The following is a 20,271-nucleotide window of genomic DNA, read 5'->3' on the forward strand; positions in this document are numbered from 1 at the left end:
CTTCTTGTATGTTTTCCGTAAGCGTCGTCCAAAGGCAATAATATCCGTTTAGTTTTAAAATGCAGATACATAGATATGAACTGAATTTTCGCTCACAGCTTGTTAGAATCATTATTTGCTACTAATTGACTATATACACTCGCAAAGTATACCCTATTTTAAATCATAAAATCGGAAAAAAATTGTTTTTCTACTACTTAAACTTCCTATCACTTTTTGCGTCAATATAACCCTTTATTTAACTTAGTGTAGTAAATCGTTGCCTACATTTAGGCAAATTTAGCGAAGTCACACACCTCTTCTTTAATTTTTAATGTTTTGGTTGGGCATAATTTAAACTATTTCCTATTAATAGATTAAATCGAATGCTTTCCGTACGTGTCGTCCAAAGGCAATAATATCTGTTTAGTTATACTATGCAAATATCAAGATAAGAACTGATTTTTCCCCCGCAGCTCATTCGATTATTATTTGCTAGTAACAGTTAACTTATATACTCACATAGTATACCATTTTTTATATTACAAATCAAAAAGAAATATTGCTTTTCTACTACTCAAACTTCCTATCACCTAATCCCTCAATATCACGCTCAATCTAACGTAAAGTAGCAAAACGTTGCCTACATTTAGGCAAATTTAGTAAGGCAACACACCTATTCAATAATTTTTAGTGTTTTGTTTAGGCATAATATAAACTATATAACTACTAATTTTTAAGTATTAGGTAAAATCGATTGGAACATCTGTTTTATATGGGTTTTTTATAATAAAGAAATAATTCAAAATTTTCAATTTGGTTGCTGCTAAATAAAAGATTCAAAAAATTTAATTGAAAATTCCACATTTCCACTGGTTTTTAAATTCACAACCTACCACAAATCACTAGGAATATGATAACCGCGTATTGTCGACAAGTTTAATGAACTAAATTATCATTTCAGATGCCAAGTTTCTGCTGAAAGCAGTTACAACACATATTAAAAAACAGTGCAAACTGTTTTTGAAAATACTAACTTAGGTTAGGATCAAATAGCACCACTTCTCTGAATGAAGGGACACTTAAACTTTCAAATATCAATTTCTGCACTGAATCTTCTCTCATAGCCTGTTTAAAAAATTAATTAGTCCTTATAATTAATTGGCTGTAGGATATACTTAATGCTATCGGTTATAAAATTGATAATAACTGTGGCTGTTCTGCTATTCTGACTTCCCATCGCTTAATGTTTCAACTGGCTAGAGAGAATACTTATTGCAGTAGGTTATAAAATCGAAAAAAACTGTTGTTTTTCGCTTAATAATTAAATATCACTTCCAATCTAACTGAAAGTAGCAAAATGTTGCCTACATTTAGGAAAATTTAGCAAAGTCGCCCACCTATTATCTGATAAACAATGTTTTCATTAGCCATAATAGAAACTACTTCCAATTGAAAGGCTAATGTTCAGTAAAAATAATTTAATAAGTTCGCAATGATTACCAATAAAATAAAAATTTTAGCAAACAAGTAAGGAAGGGAAAAAAGAAATAATGTAACAGCATATTTTATAACTTCCCAATTTGAAAAAAATCAAAAATGGTAGCAATTTTTCAGCTTTTGGTAAAACTTTATACTAAAATATATGCGAAAGAATGAAATATTCGTTTTTCAACGAAGTTACAAATGGATCACAATCGAATTTAGAATAATATTAATTTATATTTTGGATTTTAAAGAGATTTATATTAAAAGCAAGCATATTAAATCAAATGATCGTTATATTAAGGGTTATGGCTTGGACCGAGCCTATCTGCCTCCAACTAATCCGTTCGCACGACAGTTTGCGTAGCCGGAATGGACCCGAATTTTATTATCCGGTCAAAGGCTGTCAACTCAGCAGAATTCTGCCGCTACTAAAATATATTTGGCTAGTGGTTAAGAAACTACTTCGTTTCGTTAAAATATCACTTATCATATTACCTGTTCAAGAGAAAAATTAAATTACTATATTGGGCATATAGTTGCTCAGAGTAGTATTGAGCCGATTTTCTACATTTTTGTATCTGTTACCAGACAAGAATTTTTCTGAAATTCAGTAAGAGTATATAAAGTCAACTAGATGTTGATGAAAATATATTTGGTATCTGGGGGCTCGGTGAAGTATTGTCCCTTTTCGGCATAAAGACAGAAGATAATCTTGGAAATCGCAATGCGATATGAAATCAACCGATAAATGTATAAACTATGTGAGAACTAGGGGAACATTTTGTCCCCTACTACTATTTTTTGACACAAGAGATTATAATGTGCTTTCTGGATATTAATAATGTGCTTACAGGAAAATATTCTCTAATCCAAAAAACTCCACTGGTTGACCGATATTTTTGGTATAAAGTCATACATATGTAGGTAGTGAGATGCATATATTCGGTATCCGGAGTCTTGAATATTTAGACTTTGATTTCGATTTAATTTTTGGGTGAAATACCAAATGCCTTAAAGGTACTATTTAAACAAGGCTTTGTTTCGATGTTTGCATTGATTCTTACTTATATGCTACAAAGTGAAAGAATTCGATAGAATATAAAATTATGTTAACATATGTGGAATGTTGTTATATATCGTCCATTTTCAAAATATAACCTAAAAATGTCGGGTTATTGTTATGAACTAAATTTGGTCGATATTGATCGAGTAGTTCCCGAGTTTCTAAAGTTCATTAAAAGTTTGCGTGACGCGCTCATTGTTCAATTATTACACTAAATCGTGTGTGAACCTTTCGTGCCATTTCAGACGTGAGAGTTAATGTTTAAGGCGTATTTACTTAGTAAGTAAGTTATCGCACTTTGAGTAGTTTTCTACAAACCTATTATATGGAGAGTCCGTATTGTTAACATCCGATTTCTTCCATTTTCACAGAGTAAGAGAAGATAGTAGAAATACTTGTTCTCAGCACATTTGGACGACTTAGCTTGAGTGGTTTGTGAGATGTATGTTTTGTATCAACTATGGGGCTAGGCCACACCCACTTTATTAAAAAGTTTTAAATCGCAGATGCCCATCTATACGTTGATTGTATATACCAAATTATTGTCTATATATGAAGCAGTGGGTAGGGTGAGGCATTGGCAACAACTCTTAGGCATGCCCCATGCCAAGTTGCTAATGGGTGGTTACAACCTCAAAAGATTTAGATATGTAATCAATCTCTCAAGGGAAAAACTTAGGCTATTTGGCGCCTTCTACACTGGCCATTGTAAGCTTAAGAAGCAATTATTTAACATTGGCCTAGCTTCTTGTACAAATTGCTTGTTCTGAACTGTACAGTAGTCTGTAGGCGCTGGATTAAGGCACTTGGATCCATGTTTCAAAATAGAGATCACAGGGCAAGTAGTTCAGTAGTCTCTTGTATTCTACTCTTTGGTAGGCCAGTGTTCTACTTTAGCCCAGAAGAATCTCGCAGTCGCATGCGAGCTGGTGCCATGCTAATGGCGATCCATTTCGGTCCCATTACGATATGAGCAAGGCAAGTATGCTCCGTCTTGCTAGCTCTTTGGCTTTGCAGTTGTCAGCGAATCGGTTGTGACCAGTCACACCCAAACGAGTCAGATTCGTTTGGGTTTACAATTTCTAGTGTAGACAGACACTTATTGACTAAGCGCACGTTGAGCGCTTGTAAGTGCTTCGGTGAGTCTTAGACTTCCTAATAAATAAATCCATTTCAGTTTTACTTGGGCTAATGGCTAAGCCGCCGGATAGTTAGGAGTTTAACCTGTTACAGTGTCCAAAAGGAAGCTGCGCAAGGCTAACTCTCATTTCTCGTGGCAACTCGAGCTTTCTTTTTCTGGGTGGTGGTTTGCCTCCAAGTACGCGATTCACTGAAAGAGAGTCGATGAAGGTGTTGATGGCTCTACTGTGAATAGCGGTCAGTGCTTGTCGGAAGTGAGTTGCGTCCGAAGTCTGGTCGGCGTATTGTAACCGGTGGCGTATTCTATATAAACCACTTAAGCCTAATATCTAATAGAGCCCTTATAAACGAAATGAGACTATGTACATTACCAAATTTGTTAATTCTATTATCTAGATTTACCTTATAACTTTTTAATTTGAAATCTGTGAGAAATCCTTTATTCCCAGAACACGCTCTAAATAAAATAAACAATCACTATTCAACTTAACTGGCTTTTTCACATATTGCCTGAGAATATGTTAATTTCATAATACCCATAGTATACGCCAATAATGCATTTTACCAAAAAATCAAAAAAAACAAAAAAACAACAACGCACGCACACAATCACGCACAGTTGACTAGAATACGCAATGCGGCATGAAAATCTCAAAAGAATAACAAAAACATATTTTAAAATAAACTTTAAAATATTAAAATAATAATTGAGGCATGCAACAGACAACAACAACAACACATACATACACAGTACAATGCGAAAAATGAAATGCAACAAGCAATTACAACAAAAAACGTGTCAATAAACGAGCATTCTTGCCGGCTAACAACCCTCAAGGAAGCCGGCGGCGCTGCAATTGCACGCCAACTGGTGGATAAAGGGTGTGAAAAGTGGCGGCACGCGTCAAGCGACAAACGACAAAGGGACGGTAGTGTATTCTAAGGGCACATGTGTATGCGTGTGTATGTATGCGTGTATATAATATAATGCATGAGCTGAAAAAATGCATAAACAATGGCAATATGTCAAACGTCTGAGCGTTCGGCTTTGTAATCATTACACCGGAATTCATTACATGACAATATACAGACGTAGTTACATACATACAAACTTATATATACATACCCACACTTCTCTACCAACCTCTACAGCATCCATATCTCACACAGCTACTTGCAACACCCTGCAATTTCACGCCAAGCACTTCCCTTACTGAGGACCGGTGTCTTCATTTCCTAGCCCTCAGTTGTTATTGTTGTTTTTGTATTGCATAACCTAAGTTTTTGTTAGTGTTTTGACAAGTGCCGCTTGTTTATCGAAGCATTTCTCTATTAAATATAAAGTGTGCCGCTACGTGCCTTGTCCGTTGACTGAGATTAACTGTAAAATTGCGGTACACTGAGGTAGAGGAGTGAGCGCGTAAAGGGTGTGTGTGTGTTTGTGAGGAAATGAGGTGCAAAAAATTAAGTGCGAAAAAGGGTTTACTTTGCATTTGTCTTTTGTGGCTAGGCGAGGTGTGTGTGTGTGCGCACTTTTGGGTCCTTCTGCAGCAATGCCAGTTAAACCCCTTTTTCAGACTCATTTCACTTCACCTACTATATACAAGTATGCAGTATGTATGTGTCTCGGTCGAAGAGTCACGTCGAAAAATTCTGTATCAACAACTCTGGAAAAGTCGTCGTGCATTTGTTTATTTAACTTAAGTCGGCCTCTGTGACTGGTGCTACAGAGCTTGTGTGTGTGTTCGTGTGTCCTTTAAAGCACAATAGATTATTGTTTGGAGTTTTAATACTCTACCTACATAGAACTGGCAATCCACAGCTCATATGTTTTGTTGCTGAAACCCTCGGTTTCATTTAAGTAAACTTTAGTCTGCTGGTTTAAGAGTCGCTAATACCGTTTAAGCCTAGTCTAAAACGTTTATTTATCCAGACTATCTAGCTTACTTACTATCTTATTTACTTGTTTTGTTTGTCTATTTTCGTACGTGTTCTGAGTGCTATTTTTAACGTATTTTATTTATTTTCAGGTGATCGCCTGCTGGACATACCGTGCAAAGTGTGCGGCGATCGAAGTTCGGGCAAACATTACGGCATCTACAGCTGTGATGGTGAGTAAAGCGATGATTTTTTGAGAAAAAAAAAATATTTGAAATTTTGTAGAAAGGTGCAGGAGTGCTCTTTAAGTTGAAATTTTTTAGAAATTATTTTCATTTAATTGTTTGTGAAGAAGCACTAAGGAGAATTCCTGTATAGACTATTTGCTTGTTTACTGACATACATAATATGATCTGCGCGAGTTTCTTATTCAAAATACTTAGGGGAACTATGTCCTCATCCCATGGAAATATTCTAAGCAGGAGGCAGTGCCTTATTTACTCTACTTCCGGTTCCAGCAGGTTCTACCTTCAGTCCTTCAATCCTTTAATCTGGTAAGCCCGTAAGTCTAGTATAAACCAGTTTTGCTCCTTTCAATACTAGTTGGTATTTAGTTGTTAGGTCCAAGAAGGGTAGTCATCCTTTAAGATGCTCTTGACGCGAATTTTAACAGACTCTACGCCTTACTATCGATACTTCCTCCACTGTATCATACCGATTCTTACAGCGTAGTCTTGATAATACGGAACAAGTGCACAAGAGATGCCCCACTGTTTCCCTGGTGCCCTGCTCTAAACATTTCCTGCAGTCTTCTCAGTCTGTCAAACCCCTTCTTCCGCCGTGTGTCGCCAACAGACAGTGCCCAGTAAGTATTCCCAACGTATTCCTATGTTCCTACATTCTCTTCCAGCGAGTGCCAATAGGAATTTTATGAACTTCTGATCTACCCTTTTGCACATGACTTTTGCAGTTTTGCATCCAGGTAGCTCGTTCCATCAGGCTTTGATTTTCTTAGCCATGCTTCTGTCGAGATCATTGACCATGTTGACCATTTTTGGCCATCTCTATTTCATTTCCTTCGACGCCTTTGTGTCCGGGCATCCAGTAGAAATTACTTGCTTCTGGCAACACTTTCCACTGCCACTCTGCTTCCCAAGACACTTCTGGCCGTTATTCAACACGCGGTTACTGCCTTAATTGTTGCTTGCCTGTCGTTGATGTTGACTTTGGTTCGTTAGAGACAAGTTCCACAGCTTTCGCAATAGCAAAGACTTCAGGTTGAAATATACTGCAGTAGTCCGACAACTTGAAAGGCTGCCTTATGCCTAACTCTGGACAATATATCCCGGCACCAAGCCCATCGTCCATTTTCAAGTCATGCTTTAAGCCAGCCATCTTTTTCTATGTTTAATTTAAAACTTCTTTTTCAGTTGAAAAGTGGGATCATCTAGTCGGTGTTTGCCTAACCATTACTCACCGAGCGATGCCCAGTTCTGGATTGCATTGAGAGTGGTGGTAATAATACTGCTAATGGTCTATAGATACCTACCCGTTAATAAGATGGCAATGTCACTAATATCCATAGAAGGGGAGATAGCATTTCACCTTGCGATGTACATCTGCAGGCATCCTTGGTCATTTTAGTGTCGTTCGATACTGCTGAAGTCTAAGAGATCCCAATTTTTCATAGTTTGAGATCTTCATTTTGTCATCAACTCATTTGCTCTCATCACAATCTCATTCACATAGGGCAAGCGAAAACAAGCTTCCTTTTATTTAGTCTAGCTTTGTTACTAGTCGTTTGCTTGAAATATCAGTAGCCATGCACATGCTCCCAGATTCGTATTGCGTCTTTTCTTATTGTCGGCTTAAAGTTTTTCTTATATTTCCAGCCTCGTGATATTTAATGTATGAAAGATATGAAACATTTATGATATGAAAGCACTGGAACTGGATTTTCTTTTCGAGCTTTCGATCTAGCGACCGTATAGTTCCATGTATTATTTTGGGTTGGTAGAAACTATCTTCTGCAGTCTCTAATCGGCGAAGATTGCAGCCGCGTAATAGTTTTCACACAGAGTTTACCTAATGGTCTGCCGAAAGCTGCTACTACCGTAGAACCTTTAAGAACCTCTCTGAAAGCGTTCATCATTGATGGTTTTAACAAAGTTTCGAAAGAAAATTTCAAAAAAGATCGAAAGATTCAGTTCTTCAGTTGCGTGATCTCGTATTTATTTCTCAAATAAAGGCCCTGAAAATATGCATTCTTTCAACTTTACTCTTATACTTTGTATATAGAGACTTTCATATAGCTCGATGTATTATATGTATTAGGTAGGTTTAAGCTATCATCTTCAGTCTGTAACCGGAAATCATTAGAGTACTGTAATAATCCTGGCACGGATTCTACTTAATAGTTTTAGCAAAGTTTAAGACAAACTTTTTGTGGTAATAGGCTTCAAAAATATCGTAAGACTTGATATATCCCTCACCTGGTTACAACTTCCTTAGGTATCTAAAAATAGATTATTTGTACAAATACACTACAGAGCACTTCCAAAGGAGCTAACGGGTTTTATCACATGCCTGCCCCTTGCTGCTCTGGTCAAACATTGCTCACCGAGACGGCCAAAAATGTATATCCAGACAAGAATTGTCAACTCGGTGGCATATTCTTATATTATTTCAGCTTCCGGGCTTTCTGGATTATTTGTTTAAGTATACATTTCTCATTATCATACTGCGGAAGCCTTCTGACGGAGAATATAAAGTACAGAAATAAACTGCACAACTTGCTCTTAGTAAGGTTCATCTTTCCGTCTTTCAATCATGTTAGTTCTGAATAGGAATTGTCCAACAGACCAAGATGCGGTATCCCAAAAATCTTATGGAATGCCGTTTTCCAGCTGCTGAAAAACTGAAGATAGAGCATCGAGGCAGTCATATCTTCGGTAAACTTGACTAAATAGTCGTCTCTAAAAATGTGTGACAGTCTCAAACGTATTTGATCAATTTTCGAAGTTCTTTACCATCAATACTTAGCAGTATTTAAATATCACATTGGATCTGTGTTCTCAGCTGCTGAAGTACGATCCTTATTGGCTTTTGTTACAAGTATCCCATTGAACAGGCCTGTTAAGTTGCTCTAGTGGGATCCTTAAAGGTTTTTGCCACAGGTTCGACCTTTTAACCTAACATAACCTAAGTCCATTAACAACATAACCTCAAAATTTTATTTTTTTTTCACTTCGCAGGTTGCTCGGGCTTCTTTAAGCGCAGTATTCATCGCAATCGCATCTACACCTGCAAAGCCACGGGCGATCTAAAGGGTCGCTGCCCCGTCGACAAAACTCATCGCAATCAGTGTCGTGCCTGCCGTCTGGCGAAATGCTTTCAATCGGCAATGAATAAAGATGGTGAGTACCAAAGCGGAAACAATAATAAAATTAATATAAAATTGAGCAGTGGAACAACAAAAAGACAAAAGAATGGCAAAGACAACAAGGAAGTTGAAAACCCTGTTGGCGTCACTTTGCGCTTAACGCATTTCATTATTTATTTTGTTTGCTAATTTGCCACAATTATTCGTAAATTAGCATGCAATGAAAGCCTTAACCATTAGTATTTTGATAGGCTGAAGTATTCGTGAAAGGAGTTTCGGTTTTTGTAACGTTTATTTATTTGAAGTGATTTAAATTATCACAATGCTGCGGGGCGTCACTCTGTGAGATAAATTATTTTCTTAAAAACAAAACAAAATACATTAAGAATATTGTTCCAAATCTAGATATATTTAATGCTTTATTTAAAGTCTAAACCTTTTTCTGTAGAATTATCTCCAACACAGCAGTTTGAAAGTCTCTGAGTTCAGCTTGAACCTTCAATTTGTGGGCACTTCCAACGAAGTTAAATACTGCTTAAATATAGCACTTACGGTTTCAAGCTTCCATAACTGAATTTTGGCCAATTTTCAGAGTTTTATGCTCCATTTTAATCCATAACGCCATCTTGAAGGCGAAAGAACTAAGACAATTGAAATAAACTCTAGAGCCAAATTTATCACCAACAAAATCCTTTGTCATGGATCCTGTCCAGATACTAATCACATTGTGCCGACTCCGGTCTATGAGATGGATAAATAAGCACATTCCAACCAAGCTTCCCGAACTGCTAATGAATATCACCAGATTGCCAGGCGATGTAGTGATGGTAGTTCCTCCCTTTTTTGATAAAGCTGGTTGCTTTTGAGCAATTGCTTAATTCAGACGTCAAAATTATTGACACTAGACGTCCGACTTGAGAGTTTCGCCGTTGGAAATCAGCTCATTGTAGAACATTTACTGCCAATCCCACCAAATGATTGCAAAACCTTTCAGACCATCAATCCTGACTTGGGCACGGTTTGCACCAGCTCACCGCAATTCGACCACAATCGTTACCGTTCCTTTAAGAAACTGTCTGAAAGCGATCATTATCGGAGGTTTAAGCAGAGTTTCGAACGTAAATTTCAAAAAAGGTCGAAAGATTCTGTTCTTCCCTCGGTTTTTCTTCAGCCTCATGATCTCATATTTAGTTCTCGATACTTCCCGCACTTTCTCTTTGCAATGCAAATTTGAGCTCTTGAGGGGTTTCAAATTAAAATCTCATAGATGAGATGTTGGGCTTAACGGGTTCTCATGATATCCATGGCCTATGCTAAACTAGGGGACCTTACGTACACTTTGCTGAATGAGTAGCTCATTGGTTCCATTAAGTATGTTTTTTTGGATAATATTTTCAAACATATGTACATATGTATGTACATATGAGTTGCAAACATCGAATTTTTCGGTATCGGCAATTTCGGAAAATATTTTTCGGAGAACATTTTTTGAGATTGATATTTTCGGAGAATATTTTCAAATATACATACGAATTGTAAAAATAATCGAATTTTTCGAATTCGAAATTTTTCGTGAATTTATTTCGAAGTCGATATTTTCAAAGAATATTTTCAAATATACATACACACATATGATTTGCAAAAATCGAATTTTTCGAAATCGAAATATTTGGTGAATATATGTACATATGTATGTATGTACATACATTTATGTATATGTATTTTAAAATCGATATTTTTTAAGAATATTTTTAACATACATACATATGCGTTGCAAAAAAATCGAATTATTCCAAAATTTTTTTAAATATATGTTTTCGGAGAATATTTTCAAATATACATATGTACATACGTATTGTAAAAATAATCGAATTTTTCGAAATAGAAATTTTTGGTGAATTTATTTCGAAGTCGATATTCTCAAAGAATATTTTCAAATATACATACATACATACATATGATTTGCAAAAATCGAATTTTTCGAAATCGAAATATTTGGTGAAAATACATATGTATGTATGTATACACACACATTTGTATGTATGTATTTAAAAATCGATATCTTCGAAGAATATTTTCAAATATACATACATACATGTGATGCAAAAAAAACGAATTTTTCCAAATCGAAATTTTCGGAAAATATATTTCAAAATCGAAATGTTCGGAGAAAATTTTTTTAAATCAATGTTTTCGGAGAATAGTTTCAAATATACATACGTATTACAAAAATATTAGAATTTTTCGAAATCGAAATTTTCGGAGCATATTTTTCGAAATCGAAATTTTTGGAGAATATTTTCAACAGCATAATTGTATATGCAAAAATCGATTCTTGAAACTCACAAGTGAATATGACTCCTAAAAGTTGTTAAGCTGAACCATTTTCAGATCTAATCCTATTAAAAAATCAACCCTTTGAAATAATTATTAAAAAACTTCTATTAATTTCCGATTTCTGTCACTCACACATACAAATATGTGTGCTTATATATTTATATATACAAACGCACTCTCTTCATTTCGTAAATCGCTAGCGTCGAAGCTCTTAAGCCAATATTAAATGTAGCATAAAAATACAAAAGCGATTAGAGTTTCAAGTTCAACAATTCAACCACAGCACACATACACATACACTCACACGCAATCGCATTACAACTACACGCACACAAGCATAAATAAATATGTAAGTTACATTTGATGCATGAAAAAATGGGCAAAAGCCAGGCGGGCAATCGAGCGGGTAGCCACTTCAAAATGAACGCCACTCCCTTGTAACACACAGCAACAAAAAAAGTACAAGAACAAATAGTAACAACAACAAAGCGCACAACAAATTCAAATATGATCTTTATGTGTGCGGCGCTGAGAGCACCGTGTGAAATCGAACACATTTTCGGATTTTTAACATGCAACAATGGCAACACACAACAACAGCAACAACAATAGTCATTGCTGACAACAAATTGTAACAATGCGATGGCAATAACGACAGCAACAACATTCGGGTACCATACAAAGCAATAATAAATAGTAACAACTTCCGCTTGATTGCCGCCACTTGGCGTTGGAATGGCAATGCGCTGCCCAAAACAGTTATACAACGAGGCAGTGTGGTGGTGGGGGCGACAGCCGATTGTGTGCGCTGGAGACGTCTGTCAAGTGCTTGTGCGTCGCATAATAGCGGATTACATGCATTATCCTAGCAACTCCTGGCACTAAATCGCACTAAATGTGTATTGGCAATCAGAAATGATTATCCTGTCAGTGTCAAAACGCCTGAATGGTTGGGTGGCCAATGCTGCTCGGTAGCCATCGAACTTTGTCGACCTATGTGCGCATAAGTGTATGGGCTAACGTGCCTGAGGGGTTTTTGTGTTGAGTTACGGACGTCTTTTGGTTATTAAGTGGTTTCTTTAAGGCATTTGAGAGGCTCTGCTGAAGGAATGTAGACTGATTTACTAGTACAAGGTGAGAACTGCTAATCGGCCGTTTCGTTGATTTGTAGAATGCGGTCAGAGATCGCTAAAGGCAAGATAAAGTAATTCTGGAGACATTTAGGACAAAAGAAAAGGCGAGAAGAGATCGCTTCAGCATTGTAAGTCAGCCGCCCAGCCATTTCAAAGCGACTACAAGCGCTGGGTTTGATGAACACTGCGCAAAAAACGGCCTCAGTACCAAGAGAGACACGAAAAAATGATTCTGCTGCAACACAACGCTCGTCCCCACGTTTCCTAACCCGTTAAAACCTACCTCGAAACGCATAAATGGGAAGTCCTGCCCCATCCGCCATATTCTCCAGATTTTGAACCGTCCGTTTAATAATTGTGCCGTTTGATGTCACATGGTCTGGCTCGGAAGCAGTTCTACCCATGACCGAGTGGAGCTGTCTTTTACTTACTCAAAACTTTTATTTACACTTAGCTCTTAGGTAAGGTTAGCTTAGGTAAATAGTCGCGGTACTCTCGAAGCCACGAATAATCGCACTTGGACTTCTAGAGACGCCTGTGCTTAAAACTCCTCAGTTCGAATCAAAAGGTCTAAGATGCATCAACCTTAATTTGGGGAAAGCCGACAGTGAAAGAGAAAGTGTTTAGATGTTTCCACCTTATCTTTTGAGTGCCAATGGGTCTAGTGTCCTGTGAGGAAACTTATCTTTGCGGCGACGTGAATCGTGCTATGAGCTAGTAGGTCCAACATAGAAAGAAAGCTTCCAGTCTTACGATTAGATAATATTATATTAAAGTTGAGGAATGCAACCTGTGAACCTCCTTATCATCACACTACTTTACTTAATCCAATTATATCAAGAATTCTTAAAAACAGATTTTACCAAACCAACGGATTGATTGCTCCGATATCTTGACTGCTTCTTCTTGCAAATGCTTTGCAATCAAGTATGTGCACTGATGTCTCAACAGAACAGAACAGAGATTGTTCTATGGAACAGAACTCCAGTTTGTGCAGATGCCACCTTTGCGTGCGAGACTCGTTTACATCGTACCAGCTGACTGTTTACAGTTGTACTTTTCTTGAAACAGCTTAGATTAGCCAGGCCGTTGCCAGTAACGATTCCTGCATACCTTTTTCGCAGTTCTTTCCGAAATGCAGGTATGACATTAGCATGCAAAGACCAAAGAGTTGCTTGAACCTTTTTGTGTGCTTCTACAGCGAAGAAGGGCTTGGGTTTCATGGCGTAATGGTTTTTTTTCTTTTGTCCAGGAATTGATGTTGATTAAGCTTCAGATTAGAACATTTAGATGCAGTCTTAAAAAAGGCTGGACATTTTATCGATAGTCTGCCAAAACAGAATTGAAAGTCCTATGGAGAGACTGGTAAAACAAGGACCGAAAGTCTCGGCGATAGTCTTCGAAATCGTAGATATCGGAGTTCTCAGAGACAGTCTGATAAACGGAATACTCGAAATTTCAAAAGCTGGATGTTTTAGAGACAGTATACTATAATAGCGGCATTTTGATAAGAAAATATACTCGAAGTGTTATAAAAAATGCCATAAACAAGGAGAATGAAGGGAGTAGAGACAGAGTAATCATAAACAGGCTGGAAGTTTTGAGACTACTAGAAATCTTAGATACCTGAATCCTAAGTCTTAGAGTGATAAAAAATATACTGGAACTTTTAAAGGCCAGCAGGGTTAGACACAGTCTGATTAAAATAATAGTCAACGCAAAGATGTAAAAAATGTCAATTAAACCAAAAACTGGAAGTCCTAGAAACAATTTAGTATATAAAAAAAATTAATAAATGTTGAGACCGGAAGTCTTTGAGATAACCTGACCAAAATGAGGACTTAAGGAGACAATCGGATAAAAAGAAGACTGACTGTCTGGGAGACTCGCTGATAAAAAATTATGAGAACATTCAGAGACTATCAGAAAAACAAAGAGTCTAGATGGGAATAGAAGCTGGAAGTTTTGGAGACAATGCTATAAAAAGAGACTGGGATTCTCAGAAGCAGTCTAATATAAATGGGGACCGGAAGTATTGAAGACATCGTTACCAAAAAAGAAACTAGAAGTCTACGAAACTATCCGATAAAAAAAGACATCTCACAACAGGGTGTCCAAAAAAACTTACTTTTTTCGATTGAGAAGCCAGGCGAATAGCCAACAATGGACCAGTAGACACATATGCACCCCTATTAACTTGACTCGCCATTTGCGCCAAATTTGTTTTGCTCCAAAACCCACACATACGCATGCTCTTTTAGAAGTATTACAAAGCTTTGAAAGTCCGCCCACAGAAAAAAATATAACTGTTTGTTGGTGTACAAGGCAAAACAAACACCATCTCCACTAATACCGTAGAGAAACAATAACAAAAGACAAGCAACAACTTGTCGCTGACACCAACTTGTATCGCTTACAACAATAGCGGCGGCAACTGGCAAAAGCCCAAAAGAAAACAGCGGCGAACACGTACTCCTTAGACGAAAACACACATGCGTGAGTATATGCGTATGTGTTCATGTGTTTGTGAATGTGTTCATGTGTGTTAGAATTCGCCGCCTTTTAGCAGCTTGTCTTTTTGCCACCGTTTTGTGTAGCAATTTTTATTTTTTTATAGTGTTTTTGCCTCTGTGTTTTGTTATTTTTGGCACTGCCACACTATTGTTCACAGCGTTGGTATTGCTGTTGTTGCTTGCTGGTTGCTGCGGCATAAATAAACACATACTCACACACTGCAATTCTACAATAGTTACTGTTGTTGTTGGCGACTTGTTTATAGCTGAAAATGTATTTATTTACTTTTGTTTGCGGCTAGTTCTAAGGAGAACCTCACCTTGGGCTATTTTTCGTGGCAGAGCAAAAAGGCAAAAGCCAAAGTGTTTTTTGTGAGCCACGAAGTTTGTGGGGAGAGGTGCAGTTCTTCATTCGAAGTGATTGTTTTTTGCAAAAAATATTTTTTTTTTCATAAATCTTGAGTCTTATATGCTTCAGTGGCTGCTTCGTTTCGTGCTGTATTATGAGTTTAGTCTAAGGTATTTCGTGAAAATTTATGGCTAATAATTGAAGTATTGGTATGCAAATGTTCCGGGAAGCATACGGTCTTTATAGCAACACCTGAAAGTTTGGGAAGATCACAATGTGTATTCTCACTGCAAAACTCTACCTGCTAAGTGTGACTTAAAAATTTATATGTGCCTATAATGCTTTCACGTTTAGAAACAGAAATAGTTTCTATCAATCCCTGGCGTCTATATGAGCCTAGAAACTTATTTAGGCTCTTAATGATCCATAAGTGAAAATCAGATTATCTGATGAATTTTAAGTTCCAACACCCATAAGTTCCCATAAGTCATTGGGCACATTTTTCTACACTGTAAAATATTTTTCTAGTATATAGGCATCAATTTCTAGCGGTTTTTAGCATTTAATAAAAAAGTAGTTGGTATTTTCACCATCAATTTTAAACACCTATGTATATTTCAGGAATACACAAAAAAAAACCAAAAAATAAGTAAAATTTCGTAAAGTTATGTGCACTTTACATATAGTCCGGTTGCGTGATTCGAATGCCATTATCGTATGAACCAACAACACAGAAAATAAACGGCAAAACTTCAAAAATATAGATCGCATTATAAATAAGGAAATTTCTGTTATAACCTAAAAATAATTTAACTTTTTTAATAATCTTTCATTATGTTGCGGCTTTAAATTCGGTCACAATCGTGGCGTGATGAGACGGTGCATTATCATCGGGAAAAGCCACTGAGTTATTCTTGCACAATTCATACGGATATTCTCACACAAACGCCACAATATGGCTATATAGAACTCCCTATTAACCATCCGCCTCTTCAGAACAAATTTATGATGGACCAAACCACGAATATCGAAACAACAATGAGCTAATTCTTGATTTTTAAAGGATAGTTTTTCTTTCCTCCATTCCGTTGATTGTTGACTTGTTTGCATATCGAACTCATAAACCAATGTCTCATCGGCAGTTAGAATACTCTCCATTAATGTGTGAACGAAATTCGCACGATCATGCATGTCTAAAGAGACCTGTTTACGGTACTACTTTTGAAAAAAATTCGGCTTTAACCCGTTTCATAACCAAAATATCAACCAAAATCATTCGAACGCACGCGCTTTCTTGCCACCACTCTAAGACTTATCTGACGATTTGCAAGCACCATATTCTTCACTTTTTTTTTAATAAATATTATCATCAGTTGAGGAGATCTAGTGCCGTTAAGAACGAAGCATGTCTTCTCAACGATCTCTCGACCGTCTTTGAAGGCTTTGTACCACACGTAGACTTGTGATTTTGATAAACCTGAATCACAGTAAGCACTTTCCAATATTCGATGATATATTCGCATATGAAATTTGGTTAGAAATACAAAATTTGAGACAAATTCTTTCCTCGATATTTTTAACCATTATAAAAATCGCAACGTACTATTGAGGTGTACCGACTCAATCATGGCTCTCATACTTGGCATAATAATTTAGTATAGCCCTATAAATATAACAACCAGGTGACCTTACTCCATATGATGGGTAGTGATATATGAGGTACCTTAAAGAATCTCAGGGAACATTCTTTTGTATATGGCATATACATGGTACGTAATATTGGCAAAGCTAAATAAAATCTGGTCGATACTACCACCAACTCCCACATAATACTTATAATGATTTTCATTATTCCAGCAAGCTTAATGCTGAATATGTCACTCATATATTGTATATATACATTAGGGTGTTTTTTTTGAACTATTAATTTTTTTCAGTCCCGTCACGAAATTTCCTTGGAAATACCTTAAAAAAAATTCCCTGAAAATTTTAGCGCTTAATGTTAACATTAAGAACTGGACCAAGGCATGTAAAAATTGTTTGATTTCTATCTTTAAATTCCTACAGATCAGAGGTCTTTTATGGCATCGCTTTGACTTTAGACACACATTTCTCAGAATTGTTCACTCTACAAAAGTGCCCAGTGCAACAAAGTCGTAGCTCACACCGAAGAGGTAGTACGGGGCTCTAAACCGGTTTTTTTATGAAATTCGCATTTTTTGTATATATCTCGTAAATGACAAGAGCTATAGAAAAAATGTACAAAACAAACTTGTAGGAAATTTTATTTGCTGCAAAAAAGGTTCGAGGTCAAAATCGCTATCATTAACACTTCTCGAGATCTTCGACAAATTTTCATTTATTCAAATACTGACAGCAGAACAACTATGTGAATGGAACGAATATTCGAATAATCGATTAATATTCATGCGAACGGTTACAAACCTATTCGAATAATCGGCTTTCAGGTTATTGAATATACATATAGGCCCTTATTATTGATTATATTTGATTCCCAAACCAAAAAAAATATTAATCCTATAGAGGAATACAGGTACCGATCGAAGGACTAGTCAAAAGTTTAATTTTTTACAAAATGACAGCTTCGTTTTAGCGAGGCTTAAAACATCGAGCTTACTATCAAAAATCGTATTTCTTCGGTCATTACCTAAAAATCTATATCTAAGAAGGTCAAGTGAAAATTTCAAATCGCTCGATGAAGCCGTTTCGGCGAAATTTCCCTCAACGGCTTTAAAAGCGCACTTTCGAGAAAAACTTGTTTGAGGTTTTGAAATAATAATGATGTTGTGAGTCGTAAGCATAAAAAATCAATTTCGATTTTTTGGATGGTACGTTGTTTTGCAGTTAGATATAGTATATACATACATACATATGTACGTATAAGCATACAAAATTTCGATGAAGGAAAATAATAATAATTATATTTTTCAGTGAAGTAAAATTTCTAGGATTCTTATAGTGCTTTCACCTTTATTCGTAAATAATATTTTCACTATAAATATTAAATAGTTTACTACTTATATATGTAATAGTATTTAATGTATGTATATCTTAGCCAGAGCAAAGTGTAGCCGGTTCTACAAGTATACACATACATATAAATACAGTAAATTCATACCTATTTTCAAATATATTTATTTCTCACTAATTTCAAACGACATATTCACCGGTTTTTTTCACTTACAAATTAGCCTACAAAACAAAAACACTTTCTGCAATTTGTCAATATAAAATTTGCAATGTAAATTAAAATTTACATAATCTTGCTTGCACAAATATGTTAAGCCTACAAAAGCATGTAGAAATTAGTCGACAAATGCTTTATTTGACACATTATTTGAGCGGCGTTAGGCATACAAAACGCTTCGATGATGGCGCATAGTTTAAATTGCAAGTTTTTTGCCAAGTCTTTATGCAAATTAGGCTAAAACTATATATGAAGGTCTGTTAAATATACTACTATTTGTTTATGCCAGCATTTATCTATAAAAACTATATCATTTACGGTGTTTTTTGTATGCAAATACATGTGTGTGTCGACTTGTGCATGGCGAAAATGCATTTGCAAATGAGCGACAAAGTCCCAAAGTGCATGCTGAATGATTTATTAATGCAGCTGGAAGCCATTTTCATGTCAACATAATATGCCTGACATATAGACTGCAGAACGGCAGAAATTACCGCAACATCCGCATGTGTACATTAACACATACAAGCATGAATACACATGTACATATATGCAGTCATAAGCGAAATGAAACAACAATGTCAATTCAGTTGCTTGTATGTGTTTGGTGGCGGAAAGAAGTGTTGCCACAAATGCCCTTTAGGGAAACTGAGAATTACTTTGACATGTGCAATAGGCACTTAAATGTTTATTTACATATGCAAGTACATATGTGCACATATCAATATGTGAGTCCATTGATATATGTACATACAATGTATATCTGTACCATTTTAAGTGCTTGCCACGTTGGTCCAACAGTCGAAAATTGGGCCGTTGTGTGGTTTTGCAACACTGATAAAATGCCTACAAATGCAAGCTTCTGTAAGTGTATATAACCGTATTTAGATGAGGCTACAGCTACGCACTTTTGTTTAGCCTATCAGAAAAATTGGTAATGCAAAAGTCGAATTTATGGCGACTGAAAATATATTTCAAGTTTAAGGAAAACCGAACATTTTTTAAATTTTTGTGTTAAGAATTATGCTTATATGTCTGTATCTGTGTTTTAAAGGAATATATAAGAAATATCCGGTAATTTTGCAACTAGTTACCAACTAGTACTTTTCTGACCAGTCGAAAAACAACGACTTTTTTTATAATGTTTTAAAAGAGAAACCAATAAACTTAGAAAATTTCAGTTTAATTGTTCGAAGTAGTTACCAACTGGCAGTTTGCATATGCATACACAAAGCAAAAAAAAATATTTTTGACTGTTGGGAAAAACGAAAATATCGAAACTCTTTTCATTTTCCTGCTAAAAACTACTCCTGTAGACATACATTTTTTGTAAAACTAAAATTTTAAACCTAACAATAAAATTATAACTAGTTACCAACTAGTACTGTTCAGAGCAGTCAACGTACAAATATTTTTTATAGCATTTTAAAACAAATATCGATTAATTATACCATATTATAACACAATTTAAATTTTCTTACTCGAAGTTAGTTTGAGTGGCGTACACACAGTAAATCAAGACTTCTCCTAGCTTTTGAGGAAAAACGAAAATTTATAAAAACTTACCAATTAACAATTGATTTTATATGTTATATTAAATTATAAAAAATAACACATAAAAGTATAACTAGTTACCAACTAGTGTTTTTCGGTTCAAACGAAATACAAATACTTAAATTGGGTTTTTAAGCAAAAAAAAACAAAACATTTACTAGTTCAAAATTAATCTTACATGCACAAATTTTTATTGTAAACAAAAATATAAAAAATAACACGTAAAAGTATAACTAGTTACCAACTA

At 35.8% G+C, this 20,271-nt stretch overlaps 1 protein-coding gene across 1 annotated transcript in view; it reads left to right on the plus strand.

The window, feature by feature from the left end:
• LOC120768870 (nuclear receptor subfamily 2 group C member 1) overlaps positions 1-20,271 on the plus strand; it is a 64,927-nt gene that overhangs the window by 11,170 nt on the left and 33,486 nt on the right. Inside the window, exons 2-3 of the mRNA XM_040095625.1 lie at positions 5,669-5,781; positions 8,803-8,964. Coding sequence (XP_039951559.1) covers positions 5,669-5,781; positions 8,803-8,964 — 275 coding nt within the window. The remainder of the gene's footprint in view (positions 1-5,668; positions 5,782-8,802; positions 8,965-20,271) is intronic.

Source organism: Bactrocera tryoni, chromosome 2 (assembly GCF_016617805.1).
Source record: "Bactrocera tryoni isolate S06 chromosome 2, CSIRO_BtryS06_freeze2, whole genome shotgun sequence".
NCBI classification, from domain to species: domain Eukaryota; kingdom Metazoa; phylum Arthropoda; class Insecta; order Diptera; family Tephritidae; genus Bactrocera; species Bactrocera tryoni.